This window comes from Cebus imitator, unplaced genomic scaffold (assembly GCF_001604975.1).
Source record: "Cebus imitator isolate Cc_AM_T3 unplaced genomic scaffold, Cebus_imitator-1.0 Scaffold83, whole genome shotgun sequence".
In the NCBI taxonomy this organism is placed as follows: domain Eukaryota; kingdom Metazoa; phylum Chordata; class Mammalia; order Primates; family Cebidae; genus Cebus; species Cebus imitator.
In genome coordinates this window covers 2,715,664-2,736,574 of record NW_016107398.1, presented here as the reverse complement: position 1 = coordinate 2,736,574, position 20,911 = coordinate 2,715,664, and the positions used below count along the sequence as shown (strand labels likewise).

Below are 20,911 nucleotides of genomic sequence, written 5' to 3'. Positions count from 1 at the left end.
AAAACAGAAAGTGAAAAAAAAAGTTGTTAATATGTGTGCCTTCCCCGGAATCTGTTCTAAGGAAAGAATCAAAGACGGATCCAATTAAATACATATGAGGATATAAATGCATCACCACTATAGATGTGTAAACATCCTTCTCAGTTGATCAGAGAAACTTTTCAGAAGGCTTTCATTTATTTAAAAAAGACTGCTTTGAGTTCGGAGAAAATCAAGGTTTTGGGCCAGAATGAGACAATGAATGGGCAGCTCTTACCGACCTGAGTGCCATGTCATAGCACTGTAATGAGGAATAGGTGGGTTAATACAGAGAGCTCAGAATAGAGCCTTGCTCATAGTAGGTGCTCAATAAATCGTAGCGATCACAACATATTCTCAGTCCTAACCTGTCATTTTAGAATAGAAGAAGCGTAGAACTTGAAGCTTTGGTCAGTACCACGAACACTAAGAACACCTAACACTCCTGTCATTGTCCTAAGGGCTAGGCTTGGACAGCCACAGTCCCTGCCCTCATGAGCCCATATGCTGAGGGGCATAGCCTATGGCACGCACTAAGGGAAGGGTTCTATAGTATGCCATGGGAGCAGAGGGGGCACCTAACCTAGATGGAATCTAGAGGGCAAGGAAGTCCAGGAAAGGCTTCTCAGAGGTGATAACTAAGCTGACACTGCAAGGATTAGTAGTTGGAAGCTTGGCAAAGAGATGGGTGAGAATTCTAGGCAGACGCCAATGCATGTGGAAAGGCCTGATGGGGGAGGGAACTTAGCACTTGCATGGATTCAAAAGGATATCACGGAGGTGGCATTGTAGATTCCACCACATACTGTGTGACCTTGAACAAGTCCTTTCACTTCCCAGAGCCTCAAATATAGGATAATGTCATTTAACCTTTCTTTGTCTGCAAAATAAGGATAATGCCACTTATGTTGTATAGTTGTTATACAGAAGCTACAATTAAACAGAGGAGCCTATCCTTACTGGACAAATGCTCAAGACATGTGGTTAGCATTCTGTATTGTAGAAACAAAGCGAAATGTCTTGGGCCCTCGACCCCCATGACACCTGAGTTCATCTGCTCCAGCCCACTGATCCCTCTGTTGCTCCTTGACCCCACTGCACACTCTCCCTCCAAGGAGTTGACCTGGAATGCTGTTCTCCCAGATATTCACATGGAGCTGTCTCCTCCCATCCTTAGGTCTCTGCTCATCTGCTCTAATGTCCCCTATCAGAGAAGCTTTTTAAAATCTCTATGTAAAACAGTAAATCTTTGTTCTTGAATTTTATATTGCTCTTACCAAGCTTTATATCCATATAATGAATCACCCTAACATTCAATATGTTTTCTTCTTTTGCCCGACTTTTGTCTTCTTTCTATATTTTGCCTGACTCCTTGTGCTAGAAGTTAAGCTCCCTGACAGGAGGGGGTTTTGTCTGTTTTATTTCCTGTATTTTTCCAGAGCTCACAGGAGTATCTGGCACACGGTGAGTGCCCAACAACAGCAAAAAAGTATTTGTTAACAGAAAGAACAAATGCCCCAAGCTTGAGGGCAGGACCTGTCTTTATTGTTCTTTTACTCCCAGGAGCCTGACAAAGCTTTGCATTGGGTAGGCTTTTCATAAACATTTGTTGAACTGTACAATTCAATCACTTTTTACAAATGGTTGTGTTCATCTAGTACATAAAGATTAAATGACTATATTTTTCTTGCTCAGCAAATTATAACAAAGCAATTAGTTACTTGGTTAATTTGGTGGGAAGGAGAGCAAAACTGGTGGCCTGATTTCATTAGCTAGTGAAAGCCACTAACACATTTATCAATTAGTTCCAAATAACTACAGCCTTTGCTGATGAAAAGGCCAAACCCTGATGAGGTATGCCGGGATCAGCATTCTGGTTTAATATATCAAGTACAGAAAAACGATCAAGGTGTTCCAGGGCTTAAATTTCTATCTGTTACAAAGTTGGGTCCTTTGAGAAACTGCATTACTGGGATTACACCCCAGGATGTTCACCCCACTAACGATCTGAAAAGGTTCTTGAATCTCCTCTCAAATTAACCACCAAACATCTGCTTTAATACTAGAAGGGGTAAACTCAAAATGAGGTCAACTGCTTCCCCCAAACATTTGACACTGTTGAAATTGAAACCAAATGCTTGGTATAGTCTTCAGGTTGTACAACCTGTCACATATGCCCTAGGACTTCCTAAGAAAAATTATCTCAAGGGTTTATGGTAAGTACGTGGTAACTATATCAATCACTGGTAATTTCAAAATATTGTGGAAATACAAAGAAAATGATTTGGTTTCAAAGAAAAGCATGACCAGAGTTAGTTTACTGCAAAGAGACCGGTCTTCAAAAGGTTGATTTTTACAAGTTAAAACTGCAATTTCTATGAAGAATTACCTGTTATTCAGGCAGTGTCTTGAGGATAATTGCTATGTATGCCTATGGTTCGAAGAAAATCCAAATCAGCTGACAGCAGGTATGCAAAGATAACCTCTTATTTTGACACAGCATGTTCCAAAAAGCATTCACATTTCCACTTCCATCTGATTTGAGTTTTACAAACACCCTGCTTGGAAGCTTTGTCAATAGCACCGCCATCATACAGATGTGCCAACCTGTCCACATCCCCAGGACCAGGCTGGGTCTAGCATGCAGGCCTTCTGAAAACCATGTCCAGCATTCTTTCAGTAGGAAGAATATATGCAGCATCACAAACAGATTTTAAAGTAAGTGATCTTTTTCCAGATCTTCTCTGGAATTGTATTTTTAATAGACTTGCACTTTGGGGATACTCACTATAAATGATGCAAGATATCAATTGTTTTTATAACCCTGGAGCCAAATGTAGGCAGATTTCTAATGGAGTCTGGTTCCCCAGGGTTCTGTCCTTGACTCGGACTGTTCCATTTAAGGCACTCTTGTTGGGTGATCTCAACCAGTCTCGTGGTCGGAACTAACAGCTATGTCCTGATGACTTCCAAATATTTAATTTCAGCCCATCCTCTTCACTGAGCTTCAGACTCCTATCCCCCTGCCAACAGAGCATCTCCACTGGAATATGTCTCTGGTAACTGCCATCCAACCTTTCTAAAACTCCTCTTTCTCTTTTGCCTAGACCTCTTCCCAGGCACATGATCTCTCCTAGCTAATGATACTGCCATCCACTCAACCTTCTAGCTAAACACCTGGAAATGATTTTGGGTTTCTTTTTTACCCTGAATCCACCCAAATACCAAGTCCTATCAGCTTTACTTGTTCTTATCTCTTATGCCTTTCTCATCAGCCCTACCATCACTATCTTAGTTCAGGTCCTCATTATCTTGTTACCTGGAACATTGCAACTGCCTCAAAATGAACTTCTCCCCTGCAACCTGGCCACTGCCTACCATGCATGTGCCTTGGCCGCTGCCCACACATAAATGTAAAATATAAGCCTAACCATGTCATAAAACCTGCTGAGAATTCTTCAAAGGTTACCTGCTCCATAAAGCCCAGACTCCTTGGCATGGAATTTGTGTCTGACGCTGCAAGTTTTCTATCAAATTATAATGATTATCTCCCTTCTTAATAATGGAACTCTGATTTTTAGCTGGAACATGGCCACTTGTAATATTACATCTCCTAGCCTTCACTGGAGATGGTGCAGCTCTACGATCAAGTTCTGGCCAATTCCATGGGAAGTATTGTGTGAAATTCCAGGAGGCCTCTTAAAGGGAGCTGACTCAGTTAGGGGGAATGCTCTCTGGCCCTTCTTAGTACCTGGAACTGGAATTAAGAGATGATTCCTAGATCTTCAGCAACCATTTAGACAAGGAGGTGACCCTGCCTATAGCAGAACAGAAAGCATAGAAATCTGGGTTGCAAATGACTCCACGGAGCTTCCACATTGGGGCTGGACTACCTTCCTCCAGGTTTTTCACATGAAAGAGCACTGTGTTTCTATCTGGCTTAAGCCACTGTCATTTTTACATTTCCTGTGATGGGTAATGGGGCCAAGTCCCAAGTGACCCAGAATGCAAACATCTCAAGAACATTCAATGATTAATACTTCATTTCTGCTGCCTTCTCTAGCCTTCCCTTTCCCATGTCTCGAACTTTAGGCCCTAGTGTTACCAAAATTCCTGCTGTTTTCACTTTAACTACACTTCCACCACAAACTTTTATACTTTTCTGCTTTGCTCAAACTCACCTAAACACCCTTATCATCTTTCTTCAGCTTTTAACTCTTCACACTCAGCTCAGGCAACACCTCCTCCAGGAAGTTTGCCTGAACATCCATCTTAGGGCAAGTGGCCATTCTCTCTGCTCCCAAAATACCTTGGGCATACTCCAATTTTGGAACCCAGCTGCCATGACTTATTAATGGCCATTTCTCTCACCCTACAAAAGTGCCTCAAAGGGCAGACATCGCATCTACTCATCTTGTATCTCCGCCTCCTAATGCATCGTCTGGCACTAAGTGGCAGCTCAGGAAATATGTTCTGATTTTGAATGGATTTTCCTCACTGCAATGGAGTAAACAGGGCTGAATACCTCAAAATGTCTTGATCTGCTCTTCATGTCAGCTGTAAGTTGAAGACCAAAACAAAATTTTCTAGCCATATTTTTATATTCCTGGAGATGGAAAACAAATAGCAGATGAGTCATCTGAAGAGAATATCCACTATGAGAAACAATTTTTGGATGTTTCCAACCTGAAGTCCCTCATCTGTAAAAGAGAACTTGACCCTTAGCAACCTTTGAGGTCTCATCTGGCTCTCATATTTTATAAACCCATTGTTGAGTACAAATGCACAGACCTGGACACAGGGAACTCACTGTGAATAGACGGCTCCTCCAGGGATTGGCAACATGACCGGCCTTACCTAACCTTTACATAAATTATTTACAAGGAGTGTCTAATAAAATCTTGAAGTCATCAGCTGACTGAACACTTTAGGATAATAAAATGCCAAGTGAGGTAAGATACACCTCCTAGACTCCAGCCAGGCTGGCCTGCTCTAAAACCCCTGACCTTGCCACGCTCCTTCCTATTACTGGGCATCTATCTGCATTTGCTGTTTCTTCTGTCTCAAGTGCTCCTTCCTTCTTTACTGTGATCTCAGCTCAAGAGTTACTTCCTTATGAAAATCTTCTATCTTTCCCTAACTGGATGGAATCACCCTATTCTAGCTTCTCATTCATTGCATTGTATTTCTCCCCTTCATAACACTGGTCATGGTTGCAATTTTTTATTGGCATAATCATTTGACTGACATCTTTCTCCCTCACCGGATCATACCCTCCACTGGTGAGTATTTATGTTTTTGCTCATCATTACATCCATATCCTTGGCACAGAGTTGATGCTCAGCAAATACTTGTTGAAAGATCTCCAGAGGCCATGCAAGGGAGCAGAACAGTGGGTGATGGGTTTCACTATGGGAAAAGGGAAGACTTCATTTGAGGGAAATGCTGATCTACTATAATAAGCTGGAAAGCTCTGAGCTCTCCATCATATCCTTGAAGAAGGATCTTGCGCGTCAGGAATGGTGGTCACTTTCCGGTGAGAGTCAAAGAGCGGTCACTGAATGAGGCCACATGTCACAGCAAGGCATGACAAGCCAAGTAAGAGAGGAGACAAACACATGACTGAAAAGCTCAGAGTGCCGGTATCAGTCCCAGGTGAGGGCTCATAGCCAAAGTCTGATGTGAAAGTCACTAACATAGTGAGCATTCCCATGACTGGCATGTACTGAATAAACAAGGACTATGGAAACAACAAATGACAATTTGTAGCAGTCTCTGCAGTATGCAGATCAAGAAAGAAGAGACATACTTCTTGCAGCAGAAGGAACAATGCTAGCAGATGACAAAGGGAAAACAGGGCTGTTAAATTTAACTTTCATCTTTATCTAAGACTTTTCTCACTAGAATGAATAGAATGAATATAAATACAGAACTGAATTCTAATAGCAGTGAGGTGACAGTTAGAGCCCAAAATTCCAGACCTAAATGAAAGACATCTGGGGGACTCAAAGTCTGCTGGGAAGAAATACTGAAGAGTAAAAGAAGTTCCAGGAGGTGGGAATCAGAGAGAGATTGCCACAGTTTTCCAGAGGGGAAGAACTGCAGAGAGGAGAGAGAGAGAGAGAGAGAGAGAGAAAGTACACAGTAACTCAGGGATGTAAAATCCATCACTGACCCAACATAATTTTTGTTTTGTTTTGTTTTGAGACAGGGTCTCACTCTCTCACCTAGGCTGGAGTGCAGTGGCACAATTCTGGCTCACTGCAACCTACACCTCCTGGCTCAAGTGATACTCCCATCTTAGCCTCCCGAGTAGTTAGGACTACACAGGTGTGCACCATCATGTCCACCTAATTTTTGTATCTTTTGTAGAGACAGGGTCTCCCTGTGTTGCCCAGGCTGGTCTTGAACTCCTGGACTCAAGCGATCTGCCCACCTCGGCCTCACAAAGTGCTGGAATTACAGGCATAGGCCACTGTGCCTGGCCCCAACACACAAAGTCATTTGGAAATGGAGCATTTGTGAATTCTTAGACAAGGAAGTAATGCTCACAGAGGAGAACACTTGCCAAGCAAGGCTATGGCCAGCTGAGTCATCCGGAGTCAGCATCTGTGGACCCTCATGATCCTTGAGAAATAAGAGCTAGATGATGGCGGCGATTGGTACATTCATATAAACCCAACAACTATGTTCGGAGATCAGCTTAACAGGGTTTAATCTTGGAGTGAGATTGCTACTCTTTCCAAATTCTGAATTTTTAAAAAAGCCAAATTAAATAGACATTTTTTTTCTCAATTTGAGGAGAAGTCAACAGTTAAAAGTTGAAAAGTTAATGTGCCACGTAATCATGAGAGTAGAAGGTGGCATGTCAGTGTTGGCAGCCAGCCTCTGTGGGGCAAAAGCTTCCTCCATGGGCCACGTCTGCAAAATGGGATGGCAAAATACCACAGGAAGCGTTCGGAGCTTTAGGGGTAAGCACTAATTACCATGCACCCAGCATGTCAAGCACTGCATAAGGCACAAAGCCGTCAGACTCATGAGTTGAAAAGCATGTGCTGGAAAGTGCTGTGTGTCAAGCGTGACACGGTAAGGGGGAAGTGAAATTTAAACAGTGCCCTTCTACAAACTCTTCCTCACCCAACATATTTCAGATACAGTATTCTACACTTCATCAAAAACAGCAGATCAAATGTGTGCTGGCTGGCTTTAGGAGTGTGGGGTTGAAATGTCAATGACAGCTGAGTTTCCCTTCAATACAGTTGATGAAACATGCTGAAAGCTGTCTGGTCAATGGGTTGCATGCCCCTTTGTTTCCCTGACTTTTCTGTACGGCTTGACTCTGGAAAAAAGTCAACACCGTGTGTAAATTATTCATGAGCACTTTCTGGCCTTCCCATTGGCCAAGATGCCCAGGACAAAAGAATGAATAGTCTTTTTTTTCCCCCCCTTGGCAGAACTGACTTGATGACTGCCTCCTTCCCAGCCTACTCTTCTTGGTTTCTGGCCCTTGGCAGGTTCCAGACCCTCCAACCAAAGGCAGAGCAGCAGGCCCTTCCCTTGCTGAATCTCCCAGGAACTGGGCTTCTGTTCCTCCACAAAATAGAAGGGAACACATCTGAGAATCAGGGTCAGCACACAAGCTGGAATGCATGCAAACGTAACTGGCCCAAGTCCTCTCTCAAAGGCACAGGCAGCTAAGAAGAAATTTGTGTTAGAAGAGCCTAAAGTACTACCTTCTGAAGTCTTCTTTAACAGTGACTTGCACATGGTTTCATCTTTGTAACCTGCTGGAAAATAAACACCTCTCTCCCTCCCCTCCACTCCCCCAAAGAACCCCAAACAGACAAACAACAGCTTTATTTGGATAGGTCAGAGGCATCTTCTGGGGAGATTATTTTAGCTCTGATAAAGGGCGTTCTGGGACATGTGTGATAAACGAGGCTGTCTGATACTTGCAAGTTTCTCACTGGGCCCTTGTATCAAATCCACACCCTCTGTGACCCAAATGTACCCTTTACTGTGTGTGAATTCCAAGGACTTGGCTTTCAAAGTCTTATCCTTAAGACTCTGCTCCCAGCCAGTACACTGAATGGAATCAAATTATCCTGTGAAATAAGTCCACGGGATAAAAATAGCATTTGAATCTATCCTAATTAAATGTGCTCCCTTCAAAGTCAACCATATCAGTTAGAGCCTGAACATGGGATTTAAGTCCAAGAGTAAATTAAAATCAATTCTCAGAATCGAACCACAGACACCATGAATTGAAATACAACTTGTCAAGATGGGGTTGACACTGCTTCACCAGAAACCACATCAAGTTACAGTGTCTGTCCACCATATTTTGAGACAAATGAAACAAGTAGACTGAGGGGCAGTAATGTCCAATGCAGGAAAGCAAGCGTGCTGCTCAGCCCAACTCAAAGCCTCTGAGGATTCAAGAAATCTTGAGATAATACTGCATTGCTTTTGCCCACTCCACCCTATTTTCAGGAATTGAAGTGCTCCTAGCACCAAAAAGGAATAAGAAGCTGACTCTGTAGTGGTACTTTAAATCCTCAAGTCTCTCCTGAGGAGACAGTGTAGTCCAGTGGTTAGAAACATGATTTGAATTCTGACTTCACTACCAGTTAGTAGTCAGGTGATTAAGCCTTTAGATGACCTAATTATTCATCTGAACAATGTGGATACTGTTATTGTTATATAATAATATTGTTAGAAAGATTAACAGACGAATGCAGGTGAAGTGCTGGTCTTATAACAAGTGCTTGTTTTATTAATTTATTGATTGACTGACAGGATCTCGTTCTGTCACCCAGGCTGGAATACAGTGGCACAGTTACGGTTCACTGCAGCCTCAACCTCCTGGGCTCAAGCAATCCTCCCACCTCAGCCTCCAAGCAGCTAGGACCACAGGTGCATGTCACCATGCCTGGATAATCCATATATATAGATAGATAGATATAATTGTAGAGACAGGGGTCTCCTTATGTTGCCCAGCCTGGCCTCAAACATCTGGGCTGAAGTGATCCTTCCCCCTCAGAACTTCCAAAGTGCTGGGATTAGAGGTGTGAGTCACCACACCCAGCCCAACTGTTCAGTTTAGCTCTTGTTGTTAATATTATTTTGATTTGCAACAGAAGTCCCTGTCAAGTAGGGAAGTCATTAATCTTAAAAACTACATGTGGAAACATCTCTCTTTGGGGCAGACAGAGAAGAGACGGCTGGATTAGATATGGAGAGAAGAACAAAAACGGAACTCATTGCCCGGAGTCTGATAGCACAAGGAGGACACTAAACTCCCTTCATCATCAGAGATCATACCAAAAACCTCCGCAAATCATACACCAGGAAGAAAGTGGAAAGCGGGGAAAAAAATGCTGAGATCTAATCACCACAGCCTGGTCAAGAAAGCTCAAAACACAGGCTGCCTAATCAACATGCAGCAGCCGTGTGACTTAACACAGATCCCGGACTGCGTTCAAACAGGTGGCTCCCACTGCCGTTATCCAGGCTGGTTCCCAGCTCTGCACCCTCTTCTCTCCTGCACAGTGCCATGAGGCTGTGATAAATGCGCTACATGTAGTTGAGGTCTGGGGGATCTGCACTGAGAATTAATTAGAGGAAACGTCTCTGTGGCGCCTGCCATACCTGCTCGGCAGTGCTTGCGTTCCCACTTCTCTCTGGCACCGCCCACCAGGTCCTACTGCATTCTCTTTACGAGTCTTACTATTTGTTCTCTTCCTATGTTGACTCCCATGGTATTTAAGAATATTCACTGGTTTTAAAGCTCTTATACTGTAATAATGATGTCAATACTGTCATGAGTTTATAAAAGAAACTGCATTTAACAAGGTTAATAAATAGCAAACTTCAATCAGGAACTCCTTTGGCATTCATGCCCCTAATATATGAAAATTCTTCCCTAAGGAAAGCAACAATTGCAACTCAAGAGAAAAAGAGTTTATGTGAGCCAGGTGTGGTGGCTCATGCCTGTAATCCTAGCACTTTAGGAAGCCAAGGTGGGAGGATTGCTTGAGGCCAGGAGTTCAAGACAGCTGGCTGACATCGCAAGACCCTATCTTAAAAAAATAAGAAAAGAAATAAAACAATAAAAAAGAGAAAAAGAGCATATGTGGCAATTAGGTTATATGATTTAAAAAGAGGACACTGACAGCAGAAAAAACAGGAAAATTTCAGAATAAAAATCGACTAACATCCACGATTACACTTCTCACTGTCCCCAACCTTCTCTCTGACTAAAGTTTCATTTGATAACTGTTGAGTTCTGAGATTTAACAACATCAAGTAGATTTTGAGCCCATTCAAAGTATGGTATATTATGATGAAAAGACTGTGTGACACAAAATGAAGAATCAAATAATATTTGGGAGGGGCTACACACGGAAGATATTCTCATGCAGGACACTGCTCATCAGCAGCTTACCTTCCAGCTCCTGATTGGTGAGCCACGTTCCACATGACTGTGATTCTTGTTACAGCAACTTAGAGCAAGTTAGTCACACTCTTTAGTTAAGGTGCGGATTTTTTTTTTTTTTTTTGAGATGGAGTTTCGCTTTGTCACTCAGGCTGGAGTCCAGTGGCGCAATCTTGGCTAACTACAACCTCCACCTCCTGGGTTCAAGCGATTCTCCTGCTCAGTCTCCCCAGTAGCTGGGATTACAGGCATGCACCACCATGCCCAGCTAACTTTATATTTTTAGTAAAGATGGGGTTTCTCCATGTTGGTCAAGCTGGTCTGGAACTCCTGACCTCAGGTGATCCGCCTGCCTCGACCTCCCAAAGTATTGGGATCACAGGCATGAGCCACCTCATCTGGCCATAAATAGGGGAGAATGACAAATAATTTTTTTTGAGACATGCTCTGTTGCCCAGGCTGGAGTGAAGTGGTGAGATCTTGGCTCACTGCAGCCTCCACCTCCCAGGTTCAAGTAATTCTCCAGCCTCAGCCTCCCAAGTAGCTGGGACTACAGGCGTGCACCACCATGTCCGGCTAATATTTTTGTATTTCGCCATGTTGGCTAAACTGGTGTTGAACTCCTGACCTCAGGTGATCTGCCTGCCTCAGCCTCCCAAAGTGCTGGGGGATTATATGCATGAGCCACCATGCCTAGCCAAGGTGTGGATTCTTAAAATGGAACAGAATCATGATTAAGGGATTCACTTCAAATGTTAAAATGGAAAAAAGAGAACAACAATGTGTTTAGCACCTTGCAGGGCTTGGCTATGACAAGCCCTTAGCAAACCCTGGCTGAAGCAATTCATGAATAAATAGTCTCTTCTGCGCCCCCTCAGGCCTATTTTATGAATACCAAATGGGGCAAATATTAGTTTGGAGGCAGTGTGTATTACTGTTATTCATTTATCCTAATGGATCCTTAGAACCTTTGTGAGGCCTGGGCAACATAGCAAAACGCCTGCCTCTGTAAAAAATTTTAAATTAGCCAGGTATAGTGGTATGTGTCTGTAGTCCCAGCTATCCACTTGGGAGGCCAAGGTGGGAAAACTGCTTGAGCCTGGGAGGTCAAGGCTGCAGTGAGCCATGATTATGCCACTGCAGTCCAGCATGGGCTACAGAGTGAGACCCTGTCAGAAAAAGAAAAAAAAGAACTTTTGCAAACTTAATTCCACAAAAGGTTTCAACTGATTATCATGAGAAGTGGAAGAATGAGTCATGCCAGGAGAGGGGGAGGCAGTGGATTAGGAGAGAGGGCAGCAACCAAACTCACCTATAGATGATTCCTTTATCATGTAGGAACATGAGAGCTGAAATAATTTCTGCAGCATAGAAGCGAGCTCGGGCTTCATCAAAACGACGAGACTTCTGAATGTGGAACATCAAGTCACCCCCATTCACAAACTCCATCACGAAAAACAGACGATCCTGGATGCAAACACAAGAGAGGGCCCAGTGTGATGTTAGCGATTAACCCAGAGCTCCGTCAGCATCATATTGCCTAGGGCTGTGGCACAGAGACAAGAGACTGTGAAATGGATGCATTCCAGGAAACATCCTGACCAGCACAACCGGTCTGATGGAATTAGATCCCATAAGCGGAGCAGCACCTGGACCTCCTGTATTTCATTCCACAGAGCATTGAATTTCTACATGAAATCAAAACTACAGATGGCATCAGAAATCTTTGGTTCGAGCTCCAGCTCTGTACCTTAAAGTTCATGTACCTGGAAAGAGAATGTAAATTGAAAGGTAAATACCTTTAATCTGGAACACGTGGGGTTAATTACCCAACATAAAGGACACCTAGTAGGTGCTCTAGTTCTTTCTCACAAGTGGGCAGAGAACAATCACAGAAAAAGAACACCCCTTTAGACAAGTCAGCCAAACAGAAGTGGAGGCCAGGTGCGGTGGCTCACACCTGTAATCCTAGCAATTTGGGAGGCCTATGTGCGTGGATCACTTGAGCCCAGGGATTCAAGACCAGCCTGGGCAACATAGTGAGACTTTGTCTCCACAAAAAAAATCAAAAAATGAGGCAGGAGGATCATCTGAGCCCGGGGAAGTAAAGGCTGCAATGAGCTGTGATTGTGCCATTGCACTCCCACCTGGGTGACAGTAGTAAGATTCCTTCCTCCAAAAAAAAAGAAGTCAAATGACAGCCTCATAGTAGCATCCACATTGGAAATTCCCCTCAGTCCATCAAAAGATTGAGTCAGGAGTGGGAATGTAAAAATGAGCAGGATGCCATCTCCCCCTGCAGTGACTCTCAACCTAGCAGGTAAAGTGGACTCTTAAAAGTCACTATGCAGTGTACTAAGAACTATGCAAGTGGCGTGAATAAAGTGCTGTGGAAACGACAACTGTTTCATGAAGGAAATGTGTAGGTCTCATTTAAAAAGTGATCCAAGATTTATCTAAGTGTAAAACATTTTGCTTCCATCACCTCTAAGATCAATGGGTTTCCTCACTTCCTCCTGTAACATTTATGAAATTCCTGATTAGCTGGTGCTGAGTTCAGAGCCAGGACCCAATAGAGATTAGAGTAGACACAGCCTCTCCCCATATGGAGTTTGGTGTGAGAAGCACTTTACTCAAAAAAAAAAAAAAAAAAAAAAAAAAAAGTGACACAAGCAAATTGACAAATTCTGGTAAATCCTGTGAAGAAAAAGTGGAGGAAGTGTGGCATCTGGTCCCCTGCCTGGGGGTCAGGTGATGTCTCTCAGTAAGTGAAACATGAGCCAAGGCCCACAGGATGAGTGCCATCAACTCGTGATATCATTTTGTGGGACTGGCGATCATTTTGTGAGGAAATTGGTATTTTACCAAAGGATGCAGACACGCAGAACCTGTCTTTATTTTGGGGGAGTACAGGGTCTCGCTCTGTCACACAGGCTGACGTGCAGCGGTGTGATCTTGGCTTACTGCAGCCTTGACATCCAGGGTTCAAGCAATCCTCCTGCCTCAGCCTCCTGAGTAATTGGGACTATAGGCATGTGCCACCAGGCTGGCTATTTTTTTTGATTTTTAGCAGAGATGGGGTCTCACTATATTGCCCAGGCTGGTCTTAAACTCCTGAGCTCAAGCAATGCTCCCACCTCAACCTCCCACAGTGCTGCGATTACAGGTGAGCTACCACATCCAGCCTTGAACCTGTCTTTATTTGTGGTTGTAAGTGCCACCGGCTTTGCACAGGGTGTTTCCACACATTCACAGCTGAACAATGGGCAGAGCGCGGTACGTGCTCCTGCTCAGCTCCCATTGCATCCCTGGTGTAACCAGGCAGATCCCTATCAGAAGGCAGCACAGCTTATGACTTCCTATGCCCGATTTTAACTAACGCCTAAAAGAGAAGCAAGAATTTAACAGTGAAGAAGGAATGGCAAGATTCACAAAACAAAACCACCACCAGCAACACAACTCTTCAAGTTGGCCAATGTAACCCAACAGGCAAACTACGTAAATACAGCAAGCCATCTGACTAAGCTGCTGGCCTTCATTCGAAGGTGACTGACAAGGGGAGAGGCAGAATTGGGTGGGACAAGCTTTGATGAGCAATAGCTATCCTGTATTTTCTAAGTGGGAAGGATTAAGGTGGAATTAGCAGGTTAGCAACGGGGTGGGCAGAAGATGATATACACACGCTGGAGACACCCCAGAAAGCTGCAGCTGCATAGGGAGTTTTTATGCCCTCTGTCTGTCCATTTGGAGGGATGGCCACAGAGGGCCTGAGGAAGACTAGGGCGAAAAGCCACCCTGAACCATCTCTGGGCAAGGAGGTCAGTCTTACATGTTTTCGTTAACCAGCCAGTTCATTCTCCTGGTGGATCTGACTGGGAGTCACATGAATTCCAATTGCTCTGAACACCTGGCTACGGGAACTGGGTCAGTGGGGAAGTCCCTTAGGCTGCTATAAGTGGTACGCTTGGCAAGAGTTTCTAAGGCAGTAGGCATTGAAAGGCCTAAAGTCTAAAAAGCCAGGCTGTGGACTAAATTCCAGATCTGGGGGGAGAAATTCCTGCCCTCTAGTCTTGTTTCTCTATCCCTGCCCCATCCACAGCCCTGGAGGCAGATTCTCAGGTAAAACACAGACTCTAGCAGATTCACCTCTGCTACACAGTGAGGGACCATAAGCTTTAGCACTCCAGAAAGATGGGTTCTGCTGTACGTGTTTCTTTTCATTCAGCCTCATTTCTAACCTCCTGTCTGGCACCACCTGGAACACAGAGTGTAATTCACAACCCCCAGGCTATGAGCAACTCTCCACGCAGGCGGAAGGAGATACCGGCCAGCTGAGACATGACGACGACTTAATGCAGAGCACTGGTGCATCCTATCAAAGACCTCAAATAATGTCACTGGTATAAAAACAAAGACATGGTTATCACCAAGCAAAATGTTTTGGCTGTGAGGAAACCCTCCGTTTACCTGCACTTCTCTGTTCACCCCATTTTAAAATGTTTGGTGCAGAGGGGAAAAGATTTGGCAGCGATTTCTCCAAGATTACTTTTGAAGAGAAGGATATAAATGACAAAAAAAAAAAAAAAAAAGACTCTAGTGTTTAGAAAAGAAAATCCAGGCCGGCACAGTGGCTCATGCTTATAATCCTAGCACTTTGGGAGGCTGAGGCAGGCGGATCACTTGAGGTCAGGGGTTCAAAAACCAGCATGGTCAACATGGTGAAAACCCATCTCTACTAAAAATGCAAAAAATATTAGCTGGGTGTGGTGGCGGGTGCCTGTGATCCCAGCTGCTCAGGAGGCTGAGGCAGAAAAGTTGCTTGAACCCGGGAAGCGGAAGATGCAATGACCCGAGATCTCGCCATGCACTGCAGCCTGGGAGACAGAGGGAGACTCTGTCAAAAAAGAAAAGAAAAGAAAAGAAGATCCACACATCATCTGGTGGTGGTGGGATGTATTCTTTGTATTTCTTAATACAAAAAATAAAATTGTATTAAGTATGTCCTCAGGTCTCTTCAGGAAGGTGTGCAATAGCGATAGCAGCTGCTGAAGCTGCCGATGCTTGTGCTCTCACGCAGATATTTTAGTTTAAAAAAAGATCATTAATGTGAATGTGCAGAATGACTTTAGTTATAGCCAAAAATGCAGACATATGCACAGAAAGGACAAAAAAGACAGCAGAAGTTCTCTCCTGTACTTTTCAGTATCTTTCAAGGTTTCTATGATGAGTGTGTATTACTCTTGTAATTAGAAGCAAACTAAAGGCACATGTGCTTCCTCCACATTTTTCCTATTTTCATCTGAAAGATGGAAGACGAGACATGGGAAAGACACAGTTGTGCGGCTGTTTGAGAGAGCAGTTGTTCAGGCAGTGGGAGTTGGGAAACAGCTACAGAAAGAGAAACTGCTGTATCCCTGCTGCCCAGTATTGAGGGACACGAGTAACCACCCATGTCCCATAATGGCCTTTCTGCTGCCTGAAGTAGCCAGGACATCAGGCTTATCTGAATGGTGTCCACAATGAGAATCAGCTGACTCTGGTTTGGGTCCCACAGCGGCTCTACTCAGAGCCTGGTGCGCAGGTTTTACAGCGTCTACTACAGCTTGCAGAGATCTTCTGTGGTTCCTTTAAGGTTCTGAACAAGAATAAATGTTTACTAAACACACATGGTATGCCAGGCCCCGGGTAAGAACCCAGTCTCCTAAAACTAACATGACTCCACACTGCTCCCAGCAAGCTCACGGACACGCAGACAAAGCACATCGCCACAGCGTGGTAAGTGCAGTGAAGGGGTACAGGTGTCATGGCGACACCGAGCAGGGCATCTGAGCAGCCTGGAGGTGGAGGTGGAATTTGGCAGGTGGCGTTTGGGGGAAGCTTCTCAGGGTAGCCGCTTCCCCAGCCTTGAAGGATGAGGGCATGCGAGTCAGGCTGCTGTAGGGACTGAGGCGGGAGGTGTCAGGGAGAATGTGCAACTGAAGTGTAAGATGTCAGGCAGACAGCAGTGGGTGGGGGGCTGCAAAGGCAGGCAGGTTGTCAAGCACTGGAGTGGGTGTGAGGCTTCTCTGTAACTGCACTGCTACTTTCAAAATGAAACGCAGAAAAAGCAAAAAGCTACTTAGGTGTGCTTTGTTTCACTCCATCTCAGGTCACCCACAAATGAGAAGTACAGGGTCTCAGCTGCCATTAATAAACATGACCACTCACTGCTGATCTTTACTAGAATTGTAAGCCCAGTGCCTGGGGTAAAACAGGTGTAGCTATGAGGCTTCGCTTGAAAAAGACTCCAGTTATGTTGGAACTTGCCACACAGAATAAAAAACATCAGCTACAAAAGCAAATCACTCCACCAAAATTTTACTCCTTTGGAATTAATCCCAAAAGGAGTAAAACGTTTCACATTTAGTGAACGCCCTTTACAGAGCAAAGACTTGGATTTGAAGTTCTGAAGGGAGGCAGAAGATAACCTCTCACCTACCGCTCTAATCATTCTGTGCTATTTAAGAATTAGTATCACTACATGCTCAAATTAAAAACTGAAAAATAACTTAAAAGAATACCTGTGGGTAACTGATTAAAAAAAATGTTTCTTGGAATAAAAGTAACAGTATTTCAAAAAAAAAAAAAAAAAAAGAATTAGTATCACTAATGACTAGACAAACACCAAATCATGCTTCACAAATTCAACTGTGGAGCAACTAGGTGAAGCATTTTTTGGAAATCCTGCATTTAGGGAGGTACTGGAAGATGGATTATGGTTGCTGTGAGTCACTCCTATGGCAGAGAGGAGTTTCCCAAATCCCACTCTAGACAGAGATGGCAAAGATGACTGTTTCAGTATTTAAACCTGTGCAGAAAGCCATTTCAGTTCTTCTAAAGTCCAATTTCCTAGAAACGGAGCCTGCACATCTGTACAACTTTACCTGAGGCTTCTGGCTTCTGGCTTCTGTCAGGTAGTCTGCCCTGACCTGTGTGGTAGGAAATCTCAGGGCCAGGAGATCGGTTTAACCACAGTTCTAAAAGCAACTGGCTAAGCCCTTTGTCTCTTCCTGCTCCTCTCTTTTGTCCCTGATTCAGCCAACCACAAACGCAAGTCATTAACATGGGGTGATGAACACCTGTGGGAATGAAAGCAACTCAGAAATCCCTTTGTCCCATACCTGGTGTGAGTTACAGGTGTGGGAGGCTAAGCAGCTGCTGTCCGGTAATAATAGAATTCCTGTCATCACTTGCTCTGATTGCCACTCACCTGCTGCAGTCTGGGTCCACTCTCTGCCCTGGCTACCAGTTCAGAACAATTCCTTCCCCAGACCCAAAGGGCTAAAAATATCCACTGAACTAATCATGGTGGTCAGTATAAGTAGGGTGCATTCCCCAAGGACCCCTTATTAAGGGCTGTTCTTTAGGAGTTAAAGCTGATGGGCAGTTGTACCAACAAGAGTTAGACATAACACCTGGGTGGATGAAAGGGCTATGCCAGGATGGCACAAGTGACAAGATGACGCTACCTAAGGAAAGTGACTGGTGAGCGAGCATAGACGGGGGCAAGATCCTGTGGGGTCACTGGGGCAAACATCTTTGGAGGCATCTGTTCAGCTCATGGTGATCCCTTCCTCAGCACTTACCCATACCCCAGGCCCAGCCACATGGGAAATGCTGACCATCTGTGCACAACCAGTTAGACCAAGCGGGGCCTGCCCAGAGTCTCTTTTCCAGAAACTGAAACTGAGATAAAAAGCTTTTAATTTAGTCTGGGCTGTGTGCAGGAACTGAGGAAACATGGGTTAGGGAACGGAGGTTGCTTTTGCAATGTAAACATGGGAAATGCCTGGGTAGAAGACAGTGGAGAAAAACTAGGTGGATGGATGAAGAAGAATGACGCAGAAACACAGAATGAGGCACAGACAAGAGATCAGGGAGGGTGAGTGAGCCAAGAGAAAGACTGCCAGGGTTCCTCAGGTCTTTATGGTTTCAGATCAGTTAAAAGCTCTGGCCAATTTCTGCCCTTGGGCTGCATGAGACATTTGTTGTACTAAAAATAAAAATCTTTATTTTTAGTTCTCTCTTGTTTTTTTGCATAGCCTTAAATTTTCTTAATACCTAAAGTAAGTTTTCTGCTACTAGGAGATTTTCAGCTAAAATACATACAATTTCTCTTTTTCTTTTTGAGACAGTCTCACTCTGTCACCCAGGCTGGAGGGCAGTGGCAGGATCATGGCTCACTGTAGCCTTGAACTTGTGGGCTTAAGTGATCCTTCCAACCTCAGCCTCCTATGCAGCTGGGACAACAGGTGTGTACCACCACATCTGGCTAATTTTTAAATTTTTGGTATAGACAGGATATCTCTGTGTTGCACAGGCTGGTCTTGAACTCCTAGGCTCAAGCAGTCCTACCTCGGCCTCCCAAAGTGCTGAGATTACAGGTGTGTGCCACCATGCTTGGCACACATGCCAATTTTTAAGAGGTAAGAAGTTTCCCTATTTCTTTATAAATCTGGGATAATAACACCTATAACTAAAGTGATCATGTAAAGATTAAACCAGAAGCACAGTGCCAGGCCCAGAAAAAAAAACCTCAATAGAAACTATTGGTACCACTACATTATATCAAGAGGAGATTTTGTGCCCAATGCCCAAGTCCCTGGTACGACTAAGAGGAAGCCCAGGGCAGAGGTGACACTTGGGCTCTGGGGCCAGGGTGCTTGAGGTCTAAGAGCAGTTCCTGCTGTGCTGTATTTAGCTTCTCTCTCACAAAACTCATATCTGTAAAATGGCGATAAGAAGACAACCCAGGCTGGGTACGGTGGCTCACGCCTGTAATCCTATCACTTTGGGAGGCCAAGGCGGGTGGATCACGAGGTCAAGAGATCGAGACCATCCTGGTCACCCATCTCTACTAAAAATACAAAAAATCAGCTGGGCATGGTGGCGCGTGCCTGTAATTCCAGCTACTCAGGAGGCTGAGGCAGGAGAATTGCCTGAACCCAGGAGGCAGAGGTTGCGGTGAGCCGAGATCGCGCCATTGCACTCCAGCCTGGGTAACAAGAGCGAAACTCCGTCTCAAAAAAAAAAAAAGAAGACAACCCAACTCACAGGTTTGTGAGGATCAAATGACCTAAGCTGAGGGCTTCAAATAGTGTCTGGCATACCATAAATGAAATGCTCAAGAAATACTAGCAACTCTTAACCTCATCATCATTAGTACATCCACTGCAGCTTCAGCCCCCATGGGCGTCTGCTCCCAGGACTCCAAAGGGCCTGCTGCACTAGGCATAGGAAGGCCCCTTGGCTGTGGCTGCGGCACATGTGGCAGAGAGCTGTGTGCTCTGGGTCTAGAGGTGATGCCTCCCTCATGGACCTCCCAGACTGGCGGAGGTGCACACACACTCACAGGCGGACAGGAATGAAACAGTAGCTGAAACAGCAGCTGCAGCAGCTTTCCCAACCCTCGGTGTGGGACAGGGGCACAGAGGGTCGAAGGAGGTGGAAGGAGTCCTAGCCCAGCTGCTGGGCCACAGGGACATTTCCTGATGCTATATGGTAATAGCCTTGACCGGATAAGGACTTTTTTTCCTGGGAAATGCTTGCTAAACACGGGGTTATAAAACTAGATTTGGTGCTTTTCTAAACCCTTAGAAAGAAGAAAAAAAAAAAAGAAAAAAGAAAAAAAAAGACTAGATTTGATAACCAAAACATACTAACCAAGGCTTCAGTTCTGATACGTTTTCTAATTTTCTAACACTGATTGGTAATTCATATTTTCTATTTTAAGGACTTTATACTAATAATTATTATTGCAAAACAAATGCCCTCCTTGCAAACATATTATGGTAAGCAAGACTTTTCATAGTAGATATTCTCCCCTTCTACAAAGTTGATTCAATATTAGAACCAGATTGCAAAATACTTTTCTACATTTAAAGCAAAAATCGGTTGTCTCTATGATTTAAAGATTGCATTTGAAGATATATCATTCTGGAAACCAGGGCAGTAGGAAATAGTTACCATGCTCTCTGAGTTATGGTGAGGATGCAGACTACCTTTTGGAAATGATGCAAAGATGGACATAACACGTAAAAAAGTTATGAAAAATATAGCTAGTGCTTTAAGGCAATGTTAAGCTGGGAGCCGCATCTATACTTACGTACCCAAGTTCTAAGAATTGCCTTGGAGTATTTCTATGTGAAATACAAGCCCATGCTGTATGAAAAGCTGCAGAGTGCTACAGACAGCTGTGGGAAAGGAGGAGATCTCCGTAACAGATAGCACTGTGTTGAACTTCTCCTAAGTACCACTGCTTTATTATTTTTTTGGACAAAGTCATCTACAGGGTGAGCAGGGAGTTCAAATCAACAGGAAATAGTTACTGACGTCAAAGAAGTCACAGTGGAAAAGCACCCTCATGAGGAAGTCTGATTGCACCATCTCTGAACTGGAAACAACTTGAATTTAACC

The 20,911-nt window shown here is 44.2% G+C and overlaps 1 protein-coding gene across 1 annotated transcript in view; it reads right to left on the bottom strand.

The window, feature by feature from the left end:
• Nucleotides 1-20,911, bottom strand: part of PRKCH (protein kinase C eta) — a 245,035-nt gene that overhangs the window by 61,631 nt on the left and 162,493 nt on the right. The window contains exon 10 of the mRNA XM_017533941.2: nt 11,769-11,923. Coding sequence (XP_017389430.1) covers nt 11,769-11,923 — 155 coding nt within the window. The remainder of the gene's footprint in view (nt 1-11,768; nt 11,924-20,911) is intronic.